The 16081-nt window shown below is 36.2% G+C and overlaps 1 protein-coding gene across 3 annotated transcripts in view; it reads right to left on the bottom strand.

Annotated features, from left to right (window-relative positions):
• Positions 1–16081, bottom strand: part of FAF1 (Fas associated factor 1) — a 497713-nt gene that overhangs the window by 299809 nt on the left and 181823 nt on the right. For all 3 annotated transcript variants that reach the window (XM_070780362.1, XM_070780369.1, XM_070780377.1), the window contains exons 5-6: positions 8217–8308; positions 303–394 (exon numbers count right to left, since the gene is read on the bottom strand). In XM_070780362.1, the coding sequence (XP_070636463.1) occupies positions 303–394; positions 8217–8308 (184 nt within the window). The remainder of the gene's footprint in view (positions 1–302; positions 395–8216; positions 8309–16081) is intronic.

Below are 16081 nucleotides of genomic sequence, written 5' to 3'. Positions count from 1 at the left end.
CCATCACTAAAATCAAACAAATTTGGGATTTGGGAGATTTGGGAGATTTGGGATTTGGGAGATTTGGGAGATTTGGGAGAAAAAAAAAAGATTTGGGAGAAAAAAAATAAATAAATAAATAAAATAAAATCAAACAAATGAACACTCCAAACCAAATAGTTTGAAACGTTATATAGTTAATAGTTGTTAGTAAGCTAAAACTTCAACAAGTTTTGATTTAATTTTGATATTTATATACAGCTTAAAGAAATTTAACAATCAAACTTTTCATTTCCTATTTCCAGGAAAAGTAAACACCTTACCCAGCATGACTAGATGATGAAGGTGGTGGCAAATCTGGTGTAAGGACATAAAGACTGTTGTTTTTTGGCAAGTGTAGTGATTTTAAGACGGTCTGAAAAAGAAAGAGTAAAAACAAAAAATAACTATTGATTGTGCATTATTAATCTTTTCTTATAATTCTTAGAAAATTATTGCCACTGCAGCTTGGCTTTTCATCTTTTGACAATTTCCTAAATAGGATAATACAGAACTACTGAATCCAAATAAATTTGTTTCTCCCATGCATAAGTTAGCATAAATCTGAGTATTAAAATAAAATACAAATTCTTTAGCTCACAAAGAGATACAAATATACACAGTTATATACAGTTGAAGATTATTAATTACTTCATTGAAGAAGCATAACCTTGCAACTAATATCTACTTTATTCAGGATCATTATAGCAAAAATTAGCAAGTTATGTTTTCAGAGATCATTAGATCCAGAAAAGATGATAGAGAATATCTTAAACCAAAGATTTTATAAATGAGGAGCTATAGCCTAAGAAATGAAAAGACATGGATGAGGTCTCTACTAAGCGTTACCTAGGTTACTTAACTCTTCCTCCAGATAATCATCATGTGTGTGTGTGTGTGTGTGTGTGTGTGTGTTCTCAGTAGTGTCCAACTTTTGGGGACCCCATAGACAGTAGCCTGCCAGGCTCCATGGTCCGTGAGATTTCCCAGGCAAGAATCCTGGAGTGGGTTGCCATTTCCTCCTCCAGGAGATCTTCTCAACCCAATGATCAACCCATGTCTCTTGTGTCTCCTGCACTGGCAGGCAGATTTTTCACCACTGCACCACATGGATGATAAAAAAAAATTTTAACATGAAAGTCAATGCTGAAGGTTCTTCAGAGAGGAAGAACTGGAAACGGAAATGAGGAACAATGAGGACACATATTTTAACAGTTAGTCCAGTAGTATAATGGTTACTTAAGTTCAGTTCAGTCGCTCAGTCGTGTCTGTTTGTGATCCCATAAACCATAACATGCCAGGCCTCCTTCTCCATCACCAACTCCCGGAGTCCACCCAAAGCCAATCCATCAAGTTGGTGATGCCATCCAACCATCTCATCTTCTGTCGTTCCCTTCTCCTCCTGCCCTCAATCTTTCCCAGCATCAGGGTCTTCTCAAATGAGTCAAATCTTCGCATCAGGTGGCCAAAGTACTGGAGTTTCAGCTTGAACATCAGTCCTTTCAATGAACACCCAGGACTGATCTCCTTTAGGATGGACTGGTTGGATCTCCTTGTAGTCCAAAGGACTCTAAAGAGTCTTTTCCAACACCATAGTTCAAAAGGATCAATTCTTCGGCGCTCAGCTTTCTTTATAGTTCAACTCTCACATCTGTACATGACCACTTGAAAATCCATAGCCTTGACTAGACGGACCTTTGTTGACAAAGTAATGTCTCTGCTTTTTAATATGCTATCTAGGTTGGTCATAACTTTCCTCCCAAGGAGTAAGCGTCTTTTAATTTCATGGCTGCAGTCACCATCTGCAGTGATTTTGGACCCCAGAAAAATAAAGTCTGACACTGTTTCCCCATCTATTTGCCATGAAGTGATGGGACCGGATGCCATGATCTTAGTTTTCTCAATGTTGAGCTTTAAGCCAACTTTTTCACTCTCCTCTTTCACTTTCATCAAGAAGCTTTAGTTCTTCTTCACTTTCTGCCATAAGGGTGGTATCATCTGCATATCTGAGGTTATTGATATTTCTCCCGGCAATCTTGATTCCAGCTTGTGCCTCCTCCAGCCCAGCATTTCTCATGTTGTACTCTGCTAAGTCACTTCAGTCGTGTCCGACTCTGTGTGACCCCATAGATGGCAGCCCACCAGGCTCCCCCGTCCCTGGGATTCTCCAGGCAAGAACACTGGAGTCGGTTGCCATTTCCTTCTCCAATGCATGAAAGTAAAACGTGAAAGTGAAGTCGCTCAGTTGTGCCTGACTCTTCGCAACCCCATGGACTGCAGCCTACCAGGCTCCTCTGTCCATGGGATTTTGCAGGCAAGAGTACTGGAGTGGGGTGCCATCGCCTTCTCTGCATGATGTACTCTGCACATAATGGTGACAATATACACCTTTGACGTACTCCTTTTCTTATTTGCAACCAGTCTGTTGTTCCATGTTCAGTTCTAAGTGTTGCTTCCTGGCGTGCATACAGGTTTCTCAAGAGGCAGGTCAAGTGGTCTGGTATTCCCATCTTTTTCGGAGAAAAGCAATTAAAACTGAGAATCCTCCAAAGAAACAATATCTTCAGGAAGGCAGATTTCAGTCAGAAGTAGATGGTGAAGAGAATGTGTAACAAGAGGTTGGCAATAGAAGGAATTTTGCTAATGATGAAATTAGTTCCATAGGGCTCAGGAAAAAATTTTCAAGCAGTGGAGAGCAAAATGAACAGAGACAGATATGAGCTGTACAGAGGCTATGGAGATTTAAGTGAGGAATAATTTGGGAATCTGAGACTCCTTGTGGTGACTGGCATAAACAGTATAAAAGGCATAATGAAACTGGTTCTGGTTGAATCAAAGCAAATAATAATGTCAAGGCTGAAAATATTGGAAAGAAAGGTGGAGTAGATATCTAGGAATCACTTTTAACCCTGAATATGAAAGTAGGGACACCTGGGGAGAGTTGATCTTATCCTAGCATATAACCTAACGAATTTATTCTTGACCCTTCGTGAGAGTACCCATCTTACTAAAGGCAGAGTCTTCCTTCACAAGCTTTGGGACTTATTCTTGACTTATATTTGTCATACCTTAATACTTACTCATTATCTGCAATATATTCTGACATCCTTTATCCCTATTTCCTTTTCTTTTAATGCTGGGTATAACCCACTCAATTAACTTCACAACTCACTAATGATTTGTGACCATGGATTGAAAAAAACACTGTAATAGGCAATTAATTATAACTTCACAATCATCCAGGAAGACTTGAAGTTCTGAATCTTTTTGTCAAATATATGCAAGTTACTCTGAAATCTGTTATCTTGCAAGAGTTAATATGCAAACAAACAAACAAAAATATGGCCTACAAACACAGGAAAGTTACTTTTACCATTTTTTATCTTTCATTATTTTACTTTGATGATTACTGATAACAGCTTGGTCTTACCACTTGATCATTATTGTCACTTTACCATTCCTGATCCAAAGATTTTCCAATAAACCTTCTCAAACCACATATGATATGATTAAACATATACTTTAAGTAGGTCAGTCATTCCACAAACATTTATTTGATGCTTATTATATCCGGCACTGGATATATAATGATGAAAGAAACACCATTTTGTATGGTGTTGTGATAGAAAATGCTGAGATGAGAATCATTTTACAAAACACAAATAACTATTAAGAAAGTAACGTTTAAGCTGAGACTTGAAGGATGAAAAAGTCACCCATGTGAAGAACTGAGGATAAAGCATTCCAGGCAGCTAAAGAGCATCTGTCAGATAAAGATGTAAAGAGCTTTAGCATTTTAGAAGAATTAAAAGGTTCTATGATCGCAGCTTGGAAAGTGAAGGTATGTAAGGCTGAAGATGAGGTTGTAGAGGTGAATATAGGGTAAATAATACAATACCTTTTAAACCATGGTGAGTAGCTTGAATTTTATTCAAAGTGCAATAAAAAGTTATATTTTACCAGGAAAGTGATATAATTTGATTTATGTTTTTAAAAGAACATTGTGGCTCCTCTATGGAGAATGCATAGGAAGAATCCCCTCCCAAGAAAAGCTGAAAAAATAATAATGAAGCTATTACACTGGTCCAGGCAAGATATGCTAACAACATGGATTAGGCCGTGCAATAACAATACTGTAAAGTGGCTATGGTTGAGATATATTTTGAAAACAGAGTCTATAGGACTTACTAAGGATTAGGTACTTTTGAAATTTTTTTAAAAATTATTTTATTGAGGAACTCCCTGGCAATCCAGTGGCCAGGACTCAGTGCTTTCACTGCCATGACCCAGGATCAGTCCCTGGTTGGAGAAGTAAGATCCCGCAAGCTGCAGAGCATGGCCAATTAATTTATCTATTAAAATTTATTTTACTCAAGTACAGTTGATATACAATGTGCTGAGTCAGTTTCCGAGGATTAGGTGTTTTTCAAATGGGAAAAGATTAATGCCCACATTTTTTGATTTAGCAGTGGTGATATGGTTCTGCCATTTACTGGGGAAGACTGGTAGAGAAATGGCATGGGAAGGAAAATCAAAAGTTCCATTTTAAATATGTTAAGCTAAAAATGCCAATAAGGTATGCAAGAATAAAAGTGAACTACCAATTTGGTTATACGAATTCAAAGACGTATAACTTAGCAATACATATTTGGGAGTAATCAGAAAATTAATGGCATAGAAATAGAAAATATCACTTAGGGAGAAGAGCACATAAACTGTCAGCCCTCTGTATCCATAGGTTCCACACCCAAGGATGGAAAATACTCGTAAAAATAAAAATTCCAGAAGCTCCAAAAAGCAAAACTCGAATTTGCCACACATCAGCAACTATTTACATAGCATTTACTTTGTATTAGGTATTTTAAGTTATCTAGAGATGATTTAAAGCATAATGAGGATGTATAGGTTATATGCAAATACTATGCCATTTTATATAAGGGGCGGACTTTATTTTTATGGACTCCAAAATCACTGCAGAGGGTGACGGCAGCCATGAAATTAAAAGACGCTTACTCCTTGGGAGGAAAGTTATGACCAACCTAGACAGCATATTGAAAAGCAGAGACATTACTTTGTCAACAAAGGTCTGTCTAGTCAAGGCTATGGTTTTTCCAGTGGTCATGTATGGATGTGAGAGTTGGACTATAAAGAAAGCTGAGCACTGAAGAATTGATGCTTTTGAACTGTAGTGCTGGAGAAGACTCTTGAGAGTCCCTTGGACTACAAGGAGATCCAACCAGTCCATCCTAAAGGAGATCAGTCCTGGGTGTTCATTGGAAGGACTGATGTTGAAGCTGAAACTCCAGTACTTTGGCCACCTGATGCAAAGAGCTAACTCATTTGAGAAGACCCTGATGCTGGGAAAGACTGATGGCAGGAGGAGAAGGGGACGACAGAGGATGAGATGGTTGGATGGCATCACCAATTCATGGATGTGGGTTTGGGTGGACTCTGGGAGTTGGTGATGGAGAGGGAGGCCTGGCATGTTGCGGTTCATTGGGTCACAAAGAGTCAGACACAACTGAGTGACTGAACTGAAATGAACTGAACTTGAGCATCCATAGATTTTGGTATGAGGGGGGAGATGCTGGAACCAATCTCTTATGGCTACTGAGAAACAACTTACCAGAACACATTGGGGTTTAAGAACATTTTGAAAATGTTTGCCTTTCTTTTTACAAAATGCCGGGTAGGTAATTCATATCCATGGGTTTCCCAATAAATGAATGGATAAATGATATAGCTATGTAAACTAATGCATTTTGCTGTTTTATTTCTACCAAGGTTGTTGATTTACTTAGTCAATACTTCTTTTTATTATTAAATCTACATTTCAATTAGAACAGCCAAAAAGGACCAGGTGTCAGTCAACTATAGCCTGTGCAAAAATTCAGCCTACTACTTAACTTTTGTATGTTCTGTCAGTTAAGCATGATTTTTGCATTTTTAAATGTTTGAAAAAAATTCAAATGAAGAGTAGTGTCTGATATATGAAATTATATAAAATGAAAATTTCTATGTCCACAAATACTGATTTAACCCAACAGTCATGCTCACTGGTTCATATATGGTCTAAAGTTATTTTCATCTATGATAGCAGAACTGAGTGGTTGCAACAGAGATTCCATGGTCCACAAAGCCTAAAATATTAACTACCTGGCTCAGTACAGAAAAAGTAAGGTAACTCCTGATGTTGTTGTTGTTTAGTCGCTCAGTCGTGTCCAACTCTTTGAGACCCCGTGGAGTGCAGCATACCAGGCTTCACTGTCCTTCATCATCTCCGGAGTTTGCTCAAACTCATGTCCACTGAGTCGATGATGCCATCCAATCATGTCATCCTCTGTTGCCCCCCTTTCCGCCTGCCTTCAATCATTCCCAGCATCAGGGTCTTTTCCAATTAGTTGGCTCTTCACGCTAGGTGGCCAAAGTACTGGAGTTTCAGCTTCAGCATCAGTCCTTCCAATGAATACTGATTTCCTTTAGGATGGACTGGTTTGATCTCTGTGCAGTCAAAGGGACTCTCAAGAGCCTTCTCCAACACCACAGTTCAAAAGCATCAATTCTTCAATGCTTAGCTTTCTTTATGGTCCAACTCTCACATCCATGCATGACTACCAGAAAACACACAGCTTTGACTAGACGGACCTTTGTCGGCAAAGTGATGTCTCTGCTTTTTAATATGCTGTCTAGGTTGGTCATAGCTTTTTTCCCAAAGAGCAAGGACCTTTTAATTTTATGACTGCAGTCACCATCTGTAGTGATTCTGGAGCCCAAGAAAATAAAGTCTTTTCATTGTTGTTTCACTCTTTTCATTGTTTCCCCATCTATTTGCCATGAAGTGATGGGACTGGATGTTATGACCTTAGTTTTGTGAATGTTGAGTTTTAAATCACCTTTCTTACTCTCCTTTCTCACCTTTATTAAGAGGCTTTTCAATTCCTCTTAGCTTTCTGCCATTAGGGTGGTGTCATCTACATATCTGAAGTTATTGATATTATTATAATATCAATAACCTCTAATATAGCACATCACTAATTTTTACTTAAATTTATAAGTATCTTGCCAACCTAAAATTCCTATAAATAACTTAATGAAGTACTCAGAGTATCTCCATGTATCAAATGAACTCACATACAAATTTTTATAAGCACAATGTCTATCAGAAACTGTTGACAGAGAGTTGAACTGAAAGTTGAAGATTTTAAGTTCATGCCTGGTATTTAAATATCAACTCAGTTACTAGTGTGAAAAGATTTAGTTATTTCTATTTCAAACATCTAAAACTTTACTTAACTCATTTCTTTCCATCCCTTACCACTCACTCTGTCAGAAAAAGAATGTGCATAAAATATTTTATGCCTGAGGCTGCAAATGGGTGCTTGAGAATAGCAACTACTAGCTTAAAATTGCAACATTTTGTGTAAACTCTTAAAATATAACTCTTCCATGCACCTGACCCTATCCACCTAACAAAGAAGCATTCTAACCATTTAAATTTTCTAAGTTAAAAATATTTCCTATTACCTTTTTGTTCCATATAAATACTTGATATAAACATATATGGGCTTCCCTGGTGGCTCAGATGATAAAGAATCCACCTGCACTGCAGGAGCCCTGGGTTCCTGCATTGCACAAATCTGCAATGCAGGGTTCAATCCCTGGGTTAGGAAGATCCTCTGGAGAAGGGAATAGCTACCCACTCCAGTATTCTTGCCTGGAGAATTCCAAGGACAGAAGAGCCTGGTGGGCTACTACAGTCCATGGGGTTGCAAAGAGTTGGAAACAACTGAGTGTCTAACACTCACTTTCACAAATGTATATATACTGGGTATGACTTCTTTCAGGCAAACAAGTAACTGTTTAGGTAATTATTATTCCAAGGCAATTACTGACATCATATGAGGTTTGAGAAAAGGATAAAATGCTCTCAAAAAAAGATGTCAAGTTGACTTCTATAAAATACTTATAAATAGGAAAAATATGCCAAAGAGTGATTTTACTTATATACCTAATGAGTGTTGCTGATTAACAATGAAATGTTTTAACTTGAAAAACACTGTTTGCTGTATTCTTAAACAAACTTACTATTACCAAATCTCCATTTGTCATATGTAACAACATTAACAAAAAACAATTTTATACTTTAGTCAATAGCATAGCTTAATTTTCTTTTATTTCTAGGTAATTATGAAACTCACACTGTCTTCCACGTCTCCAGTCTTCCAGCCTTTTAAAAGCATTTTAGACATAGGTATCTGAAGTTCACTTTCTAAAATCTGTTTAATTTCTCCTGTACAAATAAAAAGAGACCAAATATTAATAACAAAATAATACAATCAGTATTTATTCATATCCAAAGCTAGTACTAATATTAGGGATATGGTTCTCAAGTCAATGACATTTGTTTCATGAATGAATATGAAAAATTTCAGTAGTCCAAACTTCAAATCTTGATCATACAACATGATGTCCCTTTGAAGAAGTGAAGTTTCAACATTATAATAAAAAACTTAATAATTAAGCAGTTTTTTGTTTTTTTTTTTTTAAAGAAACAGATATCAGTGATGGGGTTTTGAATAGAAACAATCTATTTCAAACCAACCAATAGACCAATATGTGATCAGCATATGGTGGGAGTAGTCAGTAAAGAATAAAACTTGAGGCATTATAGTATAAGGAAAGCAAACTGTGCAATGCAGTTTGGGGTTGAAGTCTTAGCTTAAAGAAATAAAATAACTTGTCTATTTTTAGTTTTTGTATCTGTAAAATGGGATATAATAATGCCTATCTTATCTACCTCTAAGGTTCAAGGATAGAGGAGACAACATCCATGAAAGTAGCTGGAAAAAAAAAAATGCATATAATCTAGAAGACAATTTAAACTGTCTTAAAAAGAAAAGGAACAGAATTTAAGAAAAGAAAAAAAAAGTTATGTTGGATCAAATAAAGAAGGCTTTGTGAGACAGGTGAGACTTAAACTCAAGTTTCAATTGTAGCTGGATTAAAACCAAGCATGAAGTATGCTAGGGTTTCGTGAAGGAGAACTAAATCAAAGGAAAGGATATACTATTCAGTGCAGAAAAAGACCAAAATGTAAAAGCAAAAGTGAAAATGATGCTAATCAGAAACAGTAAAGAAACACAATTTTTCCAGCATGCTACAAAGTACTTTTCAAGAATCAAGTCTACTTATTAATTAACCAGCTCATTTCTGGTTCTACAGTACAATAAACAGATCATTAAATCAGAATGTACAAATATTTCATGTATATGCTTTTATTAGATTGGTTAATCTATAATTTTAGATTAACATGTAATGCAATTCCATTTATAATAAGTGACTGAACACTGCAGAAAATGATCATACTATACATTAAAAGAAAAGTAATTCCATGCTGATAAAGGAAAAGAAGGAAGGTGGAGCTTACCCTACATAAGTTCTAAGGAATCACAGTGGTCTAGGTAAGCAACGCTACAATCAAACCCTTCATGGCCTTCAGTTCAGTCAGTTCAGTCATGTCCAACTCTTGGCAACCCCATGAACCACAGCACATTAGGCCTCCCTGTCCATCACCAACTCCCGGAGTTCATCCAAACTCATGTCCATTGAGTCGGTGATGCCATCCAACCATCTCATCCTCTGTCGTCCCCTTCTCCGCCTGCCCTCAATCCCTCCCAGCATCAGGGTCTTCTCAAATGAGTTAGCTCTTCACATCAGGTGGCCAAAGTACTGGAGTTTCAGCTTCAACATCAGTCCTTCCAATGAACACCCAGGACTGATACCCTTTAGGATGGACTGGTTGGATCCCCTCGCAGTCCAAGGGACTCTCAAGAGTCTTCTCCAACACCACAGTTCAAAAGCATCTATTCTTCGGCACTCAGCTTTCTTTACAGTCCAACTCTTACATCCATACATTACTACTGGAAAAGTGTCCTTAGTGACTTTTTTTTTTTTGCTTTCCTAAGAAAATTCCTATCTGGGCACTTTGGATAGTGATTAAACATCATAAAAGAATTCTGATTCAACATTATACTTTAGAAGCACAAAATACATCGACTTTGACCTTCAAAAATATCACTGTTGAGAAAGGATTGTTCTCTTCATGGAAATAAGAGAAAGGTGAGCCACATTTCTTATGTGATTGTGATTGTGTTAGGTCCCTTGGTTGTGTTCAACTCTTTGCAATCCTATAGACTGTAGCCCACCAGGCTCCTCTGTCCATGGAATTCTCTAGGCAAGGATACTGGAGTAGGTTGCCATTCTCTTCTCCAGGGGAGCTTCCTGACCCATGGATTGAACCCAAGTCTCCTACATTACAGGCAGATGGCACTGCCACTATAGTACCCCTATATGTGAAAACTGATGATACGTAGATTTCATCAAGGAACACTCCACTAACTGCCAAGCATATATGAGATACAGGTTTAATATCCAAAATATATAAAGAACTCACATAACTCAATAACCAAAAGCTCCTAAATAATCAAACTAAAACTGAGCTGATTTAGACATCTTTCCAAAGAAGACAAAAAATGGCCAACAGGTACATGAAAAGATGCTCAATATCATTAAATACTAGGGAAATACAAACAAAAAGCCACAATGTGGTATCATCTCACATCTGTTAGAATGGCTACCATCAAAAAGACAAGAGATAAGTGATGGTGAGGATATGAAGAAAAGAGAACCATTGTGGGGTTGCTTCCTTTTATTCTTACTTTGCTGGGATTTAATTACTTAAAAAATTTTTTTAATAAATGAAATTTTAAATGTTTTTTAGTCACTAAGTCATGTCTTTTCAACCCCGAGGACTGTAGCCTGCCAGGCTCCTCTGTCCGTGGGATTTCCCAGTCAAGATTACTTGAATGGGTGGCCATTTCCTTCTCCAGGAGATCTTCCTGACTCAGGGATTGAACCTGCATCTCCTTTATTGGCGGTGGATGCTTTACCACTGAGCCATCAGCAAAGCCAAATATTGTTGTTAAATATTGTTGTCAATGCTTTTGACAAGCCAAATATTGTTGTCAAATGTTTTTCCCTCCATCTATTAAAATGATCAATAGATTTTCTCTCATTCATTGTACTAATATGGTGAATTAATAATGGATTATATAAAAACTGTTAAACAAGCCTTGTATTCCTGAGTAAAGCCCACTTGACCATGAGGTATCGTTATACATATCTATATTTTTGTTACATTTAATGAGTTCAATTTATAAATATTTATAAAGGATTTCTGCCTCTAGACTGTAAGAAATATCAGTCTATAATAGTTTCCTTTTCCTATAATGTCTTTGATTTTAGTATCAGGGTTAATGCTGATTACATAAAATAAATTAAGTAATATTTCATCTTTCTCTATTTGTGAATGATTTCTAACACTTCTTCCTTAAATATTAGACAGACTTTACCAGTGAACCCATCTGGGCTTGGGGTTCACTTTTTTTTTGGAGGAGGAGGAAGGGGGGAAGGGAGTGAGGAAGGGAGCAGGGAAGGCTTTGATTGTTATAGCTTTATATATTAGATGTACAGCAATTAAAATTTTAAATTTTTTCTCTGTCAACTGTGGTAACTTACACCTTTAAAATAATTTTTCTAGCTTTTAAAGTGTTTTATGTAGCTTTTAAATTTTCTAGCATGAATCCATTCTTAATGTTGCCTTATAATCCATTTAATGTTTGTAGGTACCTTTCATTCTCAGTATGTTTAACTTGTGTTTTCTCTCTTGTTCTTATTCACATTAGCAAGAGAATTACCACCTTTATTGAGCTTCTAAAAAAAAAAAAAAAAGCTTTAAGTTGTGTTCATTTAGTTCATTTTCTCTATAATGTTTATCCATTTTCTGCTTTATTGATTTCTATGCCTGTGTCTATGTATGTATAAGTTTTTCCTTTCATACTTACTTAGGGTTTGATTTGCTCTTTTCAAAAACATTTAAGTTTTATTATGATTGGTAAAAAACAAAATACACATATTCACAATCTATAATTTGATAAGTTTTAACAAATATATAAAGTTGATGAAACCATCATCATAATCAAGATTATGAATTTATTCAGCAACCCCAAAAAGTTTTCTTATACACCTTGTTAACTCTTCCACACTACCCCTTTCCATATCCCCAGGGAACCAGTGATTTGATTTTGGTGATTGTGAATTGGTTCAAATTATCTAGAATTTTAGATAAAAGGAATTTCAGAATATACTTTAAAAATATGGCTTTCATTCAAAATACATTGTCTGAGATTCTTCCACATTGTTACATGTAATGACAATGTTTCTTTTATTACTAAATAGTATTCCATTGTATGAATATAAAACAATTTGTTTATCCATTCACTGGTTTATGGACATTTGTTGTTTTCCATAGTTTCAGGCTACAAATAAATATTTGAGGTTACAAATAACATACATGTCTTTGATGGGACATATGATTTCATTTCTCTTGGGTAAATACCTAAGAGAAGAATGGTCAGTGTATTTTTAACTCTGTAGGAAAAGAGTCAAACACTTTTCCAAACTGTGATGTCTTCAAATTCACTGTGACAAATTTTTACTGTGATGTCTTCAAGTTCACTAATCTTTTCTTCTTCAATGTCTAATCTTCTGTTAATCCCACTTTGTATGTTTTTCATCTCAGACATCATGGTCTTAACCTCTAGACATTCGATTTGGGCTATTTTTACATTTTCAGTCATTTATGATTTGAAATCTTTTATTTTTCTGAACTTAAGTAACAGTTATAATAATTGTTTTAATGTCCTTATTTGCTAATTACAACATCTATGTCAATTTCAGGGGTTTTTTTGGTTAACTGATTTTTACTTTATGGGCCAGGCTTTCCTCTTCCTTGAATGCCTGGTAATCTTTATTGGATGCCAGACACTGTGAATTTTACCTTGATGGGTGCTAAATATTTTCTTATTCCTATAAATATACTTGAGCTTTATTTTGGGAGGCAGTTATTTGAAAATAATTCTGTCCTTTTGAGTCTTTGCTTTTAAGATGTTGTACCACGTGAGCGGTATTTAGGACTAATCTTGACACTACTAAGACAAAAGCCTTCTTAGTACAGTTAACTCTTATTAAACAACACAGGTTTGAACTATGAGGGTTCACTTATACATGGATTATTTTTCAACAGTAAACACTACAGTATTATACAATTTGCAGTTGGTTGAATTGCAGTGGATGAGGTACTGCAGATAGAGAGGAAAAGGGTATATAGAGGGCTGACTATAAGTTATACGTGGATTTTAAGCAGTGCAAAGGGTTGGTGCCCCTAACCCCTGAGTTGTTCAAGAATCAACTGTACTCCATCCAAAGCCTCATGAATTATGAGGTTTTCTAGTCCAGTTGGTAAATGTGTATTTGGTTCTCAAAAGCAGAAGGGTGGGGTGGAGTGGGGACACTTTTCTTGTTTCTCATTGCTTCCAGAACTTTCTTCTTATATAAATAAACATGTGAACTGTAAATTTCCCTTCCATACCACTTTGTCAGAGAAGGCAATGGCACCCCACTCCAGTACTCTTGCCTGGAATATCCCATGGATGGAGGAGCCTGGTAGGTGGCAGTCCATGGGGGTCGCACAGAGTCGGACATGACTGAGCGACTTCACTTTCACTTTTCACTTTCATGCATTGGAGAAGGAAATGGCAACCCACTCCAGTGTTCTTGCCTGGAGAATCCCAGGGATGGGGGAGCCTGGTGGGCTGCCGTCTATGGGGTCACACAGAGTCAGACACGACTGAAGTGACTTAGCAGCATACCACTTTGTCAGCATAAAAGAAATGTTGATATGTGATGTTTCCATCATAACTAAAAATATTTTCTAATTTCCTTTGTGATTTCTTTGTTGATCCTTAGTTTACTTAGAGATATGTTAATTACCTCCAGAATTCTTGTCTGGAGAATCCCATGGACAGAGAAGCCTGGCAGGCAAGAGCCCAGAGGGTCCCAGACAGTTGGACATGACTGAAGCGACTTACAATGCACACTTGTATGTTAATTACCAAATATATCAGAATTTTCAAGTTTCCTTTGATTTCTATTTTAATTCCACTGAGTCAGAGAACATACCTAACATGACTTTTTAAGTCACTTTGGGTCACTTTCTGTGACTTGTTTCATGTCAGAGCATTTTTTTTAACCTTGACGAATGTAGCAAATGCAGGTGAAAAGAATATAAATTTTCCTATGGTTATGAGAGGGCTTCCCAAGTGGCTCAGTGGTAAAAGAATCCTCCTGCAGTGTAGGAGACCTGGTTTGATCCCTGGGTCGGGAAGATTCCCTGGAGAAGGAAATGGCAACTCACTCCAGTATGCTTGCCCGAAAAACTCCAGGCACAGAGAAAGCCTGGTGGGCTATAGTCCATGTGGTGGCAAAGAGTTGGACATGAGTAAGTGACTGAGCATGCATGCACGCACGGTTTTAAGAAGCATTTTATCTATTTCACGTAAGTAAAATTGGTTGATACACTATTCATATTTTCTATCTGTTGTTTTGAACATTACTATGAGAAAGGAGTGTTTTTATGCCCAATTACAACTGTAGTTTTTTTCCTTTTCTCATTGCAGTTCTAGTGATTAGTTTTTGGTACACAGACTTTCAAAGTTGTTATTATATATACACACATTTAGGATACTTATGTCTTTAGGATTAACTGACATTTTCATCATTATGAAGTGTCCCCATTTAGCCTTCATAATAGATAGTACTTGCACAGAATTTTAGTTCATTTAGTATTAACATAATATGTGATTAATAGAACACATATATTGGTTACTATTTTCTTATTTATGTTTCAATCTTTCTATCTAAAGTGGATTTCTTATACATATATAATTGGTTTTTCTTTGTTATACAGTCTCACAATCTCTACCTTCTCATAAGGATGTGAAGATAATTTAATTATCTATATGCTTATTTGTTCTCTATTTGTCTTGATTTTTACTTCTTTTATCATCTTCCTCTACCTCCATTTGCAAATATTGAATATATTAGGTATTTTCATTTCATTTTCAAACCTTAACTTAATTACTTTTATGTGTGTTTCATTGTTTTAGGGATGGTCTAGGGTTTACAATATGCATATTTAATTTCACACAGTCCATCTTCAAATAACACAGGACTTGTCTGACAAAAACATACTTCCATTCCCCTTTCCTGTTGTGTTCTTTCCATAACTTTACATCTATAAAGTCAATATCTTTTAAAGAAATTTAAACGAAAGAAAAAATATACTCATATTTTTACCATTTCTCTTCGTTTCTTTGTATTAATCTAATTTCCTATCAGGCGTCATTTTCTTCAGCTTGAGGAACTTACTTCCATAGTTTAATAGCTCTTGTAGCTTTTGTATGAAAATAAAGTCTTAATTTAGTTTTCATTTCTGAAAGATACTTTTGTTGAATATAGCATTCCAGATTGACACTTTATTTCTTTGGCACTTAGAAACATCATTACATTGTCTCCTGGCTTGCACTGCTTCTATTACAAAGAGTGTAGTCATTATTTTGAAGACTTCCCAGTGGCTCAGTGGTAAAGAATCTGCCTGCCAATGGAGGAGATGCAAAGACGGGAATTCGATACCTGGGTCAGGAAGATCCCCTGGAGTAGGAAATGGCAACCCAATCCAGTATTCTTGCCTGGAAAATTCCATGGACAGAGGAGCCTAGCAGGCTCAATGAATGTCTGTATTTAATAGTTTGCCTCTAGGGAGTGTAGAAGTTTATTTTGACGGGTCCTTAAATTTCATGCGTATCAGGTTGATCCATTTGAGACTTCTTTACAACACTATTTTGGTGGATCTGAAGCAGTGATTCTCCAAAGTATAATTGATAATTTGGGGAATTCCTTGAGAATGTATAAAATTAATGATCATTATGTTGACAAGCATTATCTCAATTCTATCACTAAGTGACTGTTAGTTACTAACCCAATTTATTGGCCCTCTCTGAGACTCGAATTCCACATTAATTAAAAAAAAAAGATAAGAATGTATTTCATATTAATGTCACCTGTTACCATTTTTTAATGGGAAAAAAAAAAAAAACAACACAAC

This window comes from Bos indicus, chromosome 3 (assembly GCF_029378745.1).
Source record: "Bos indicus isolate NIAB-ARS_2022 breed Sahiwal x Tharparkar chromosome 3, NIAB-ARS_B.indTharparkar_mat_pri_1.0, whole genome shotgun sequence".
Lineage (NCBI taxonomy): Eukaryota > Metazoa > Chordata > Mammalia > Artiodactyla > Bovidae > Bos > Bos indicus.
The sequence above is the reverse complement of the archived record's forward strand: the minus strand, read 5'-3'. Positions and strand labels throughout refer to the sequence as shown.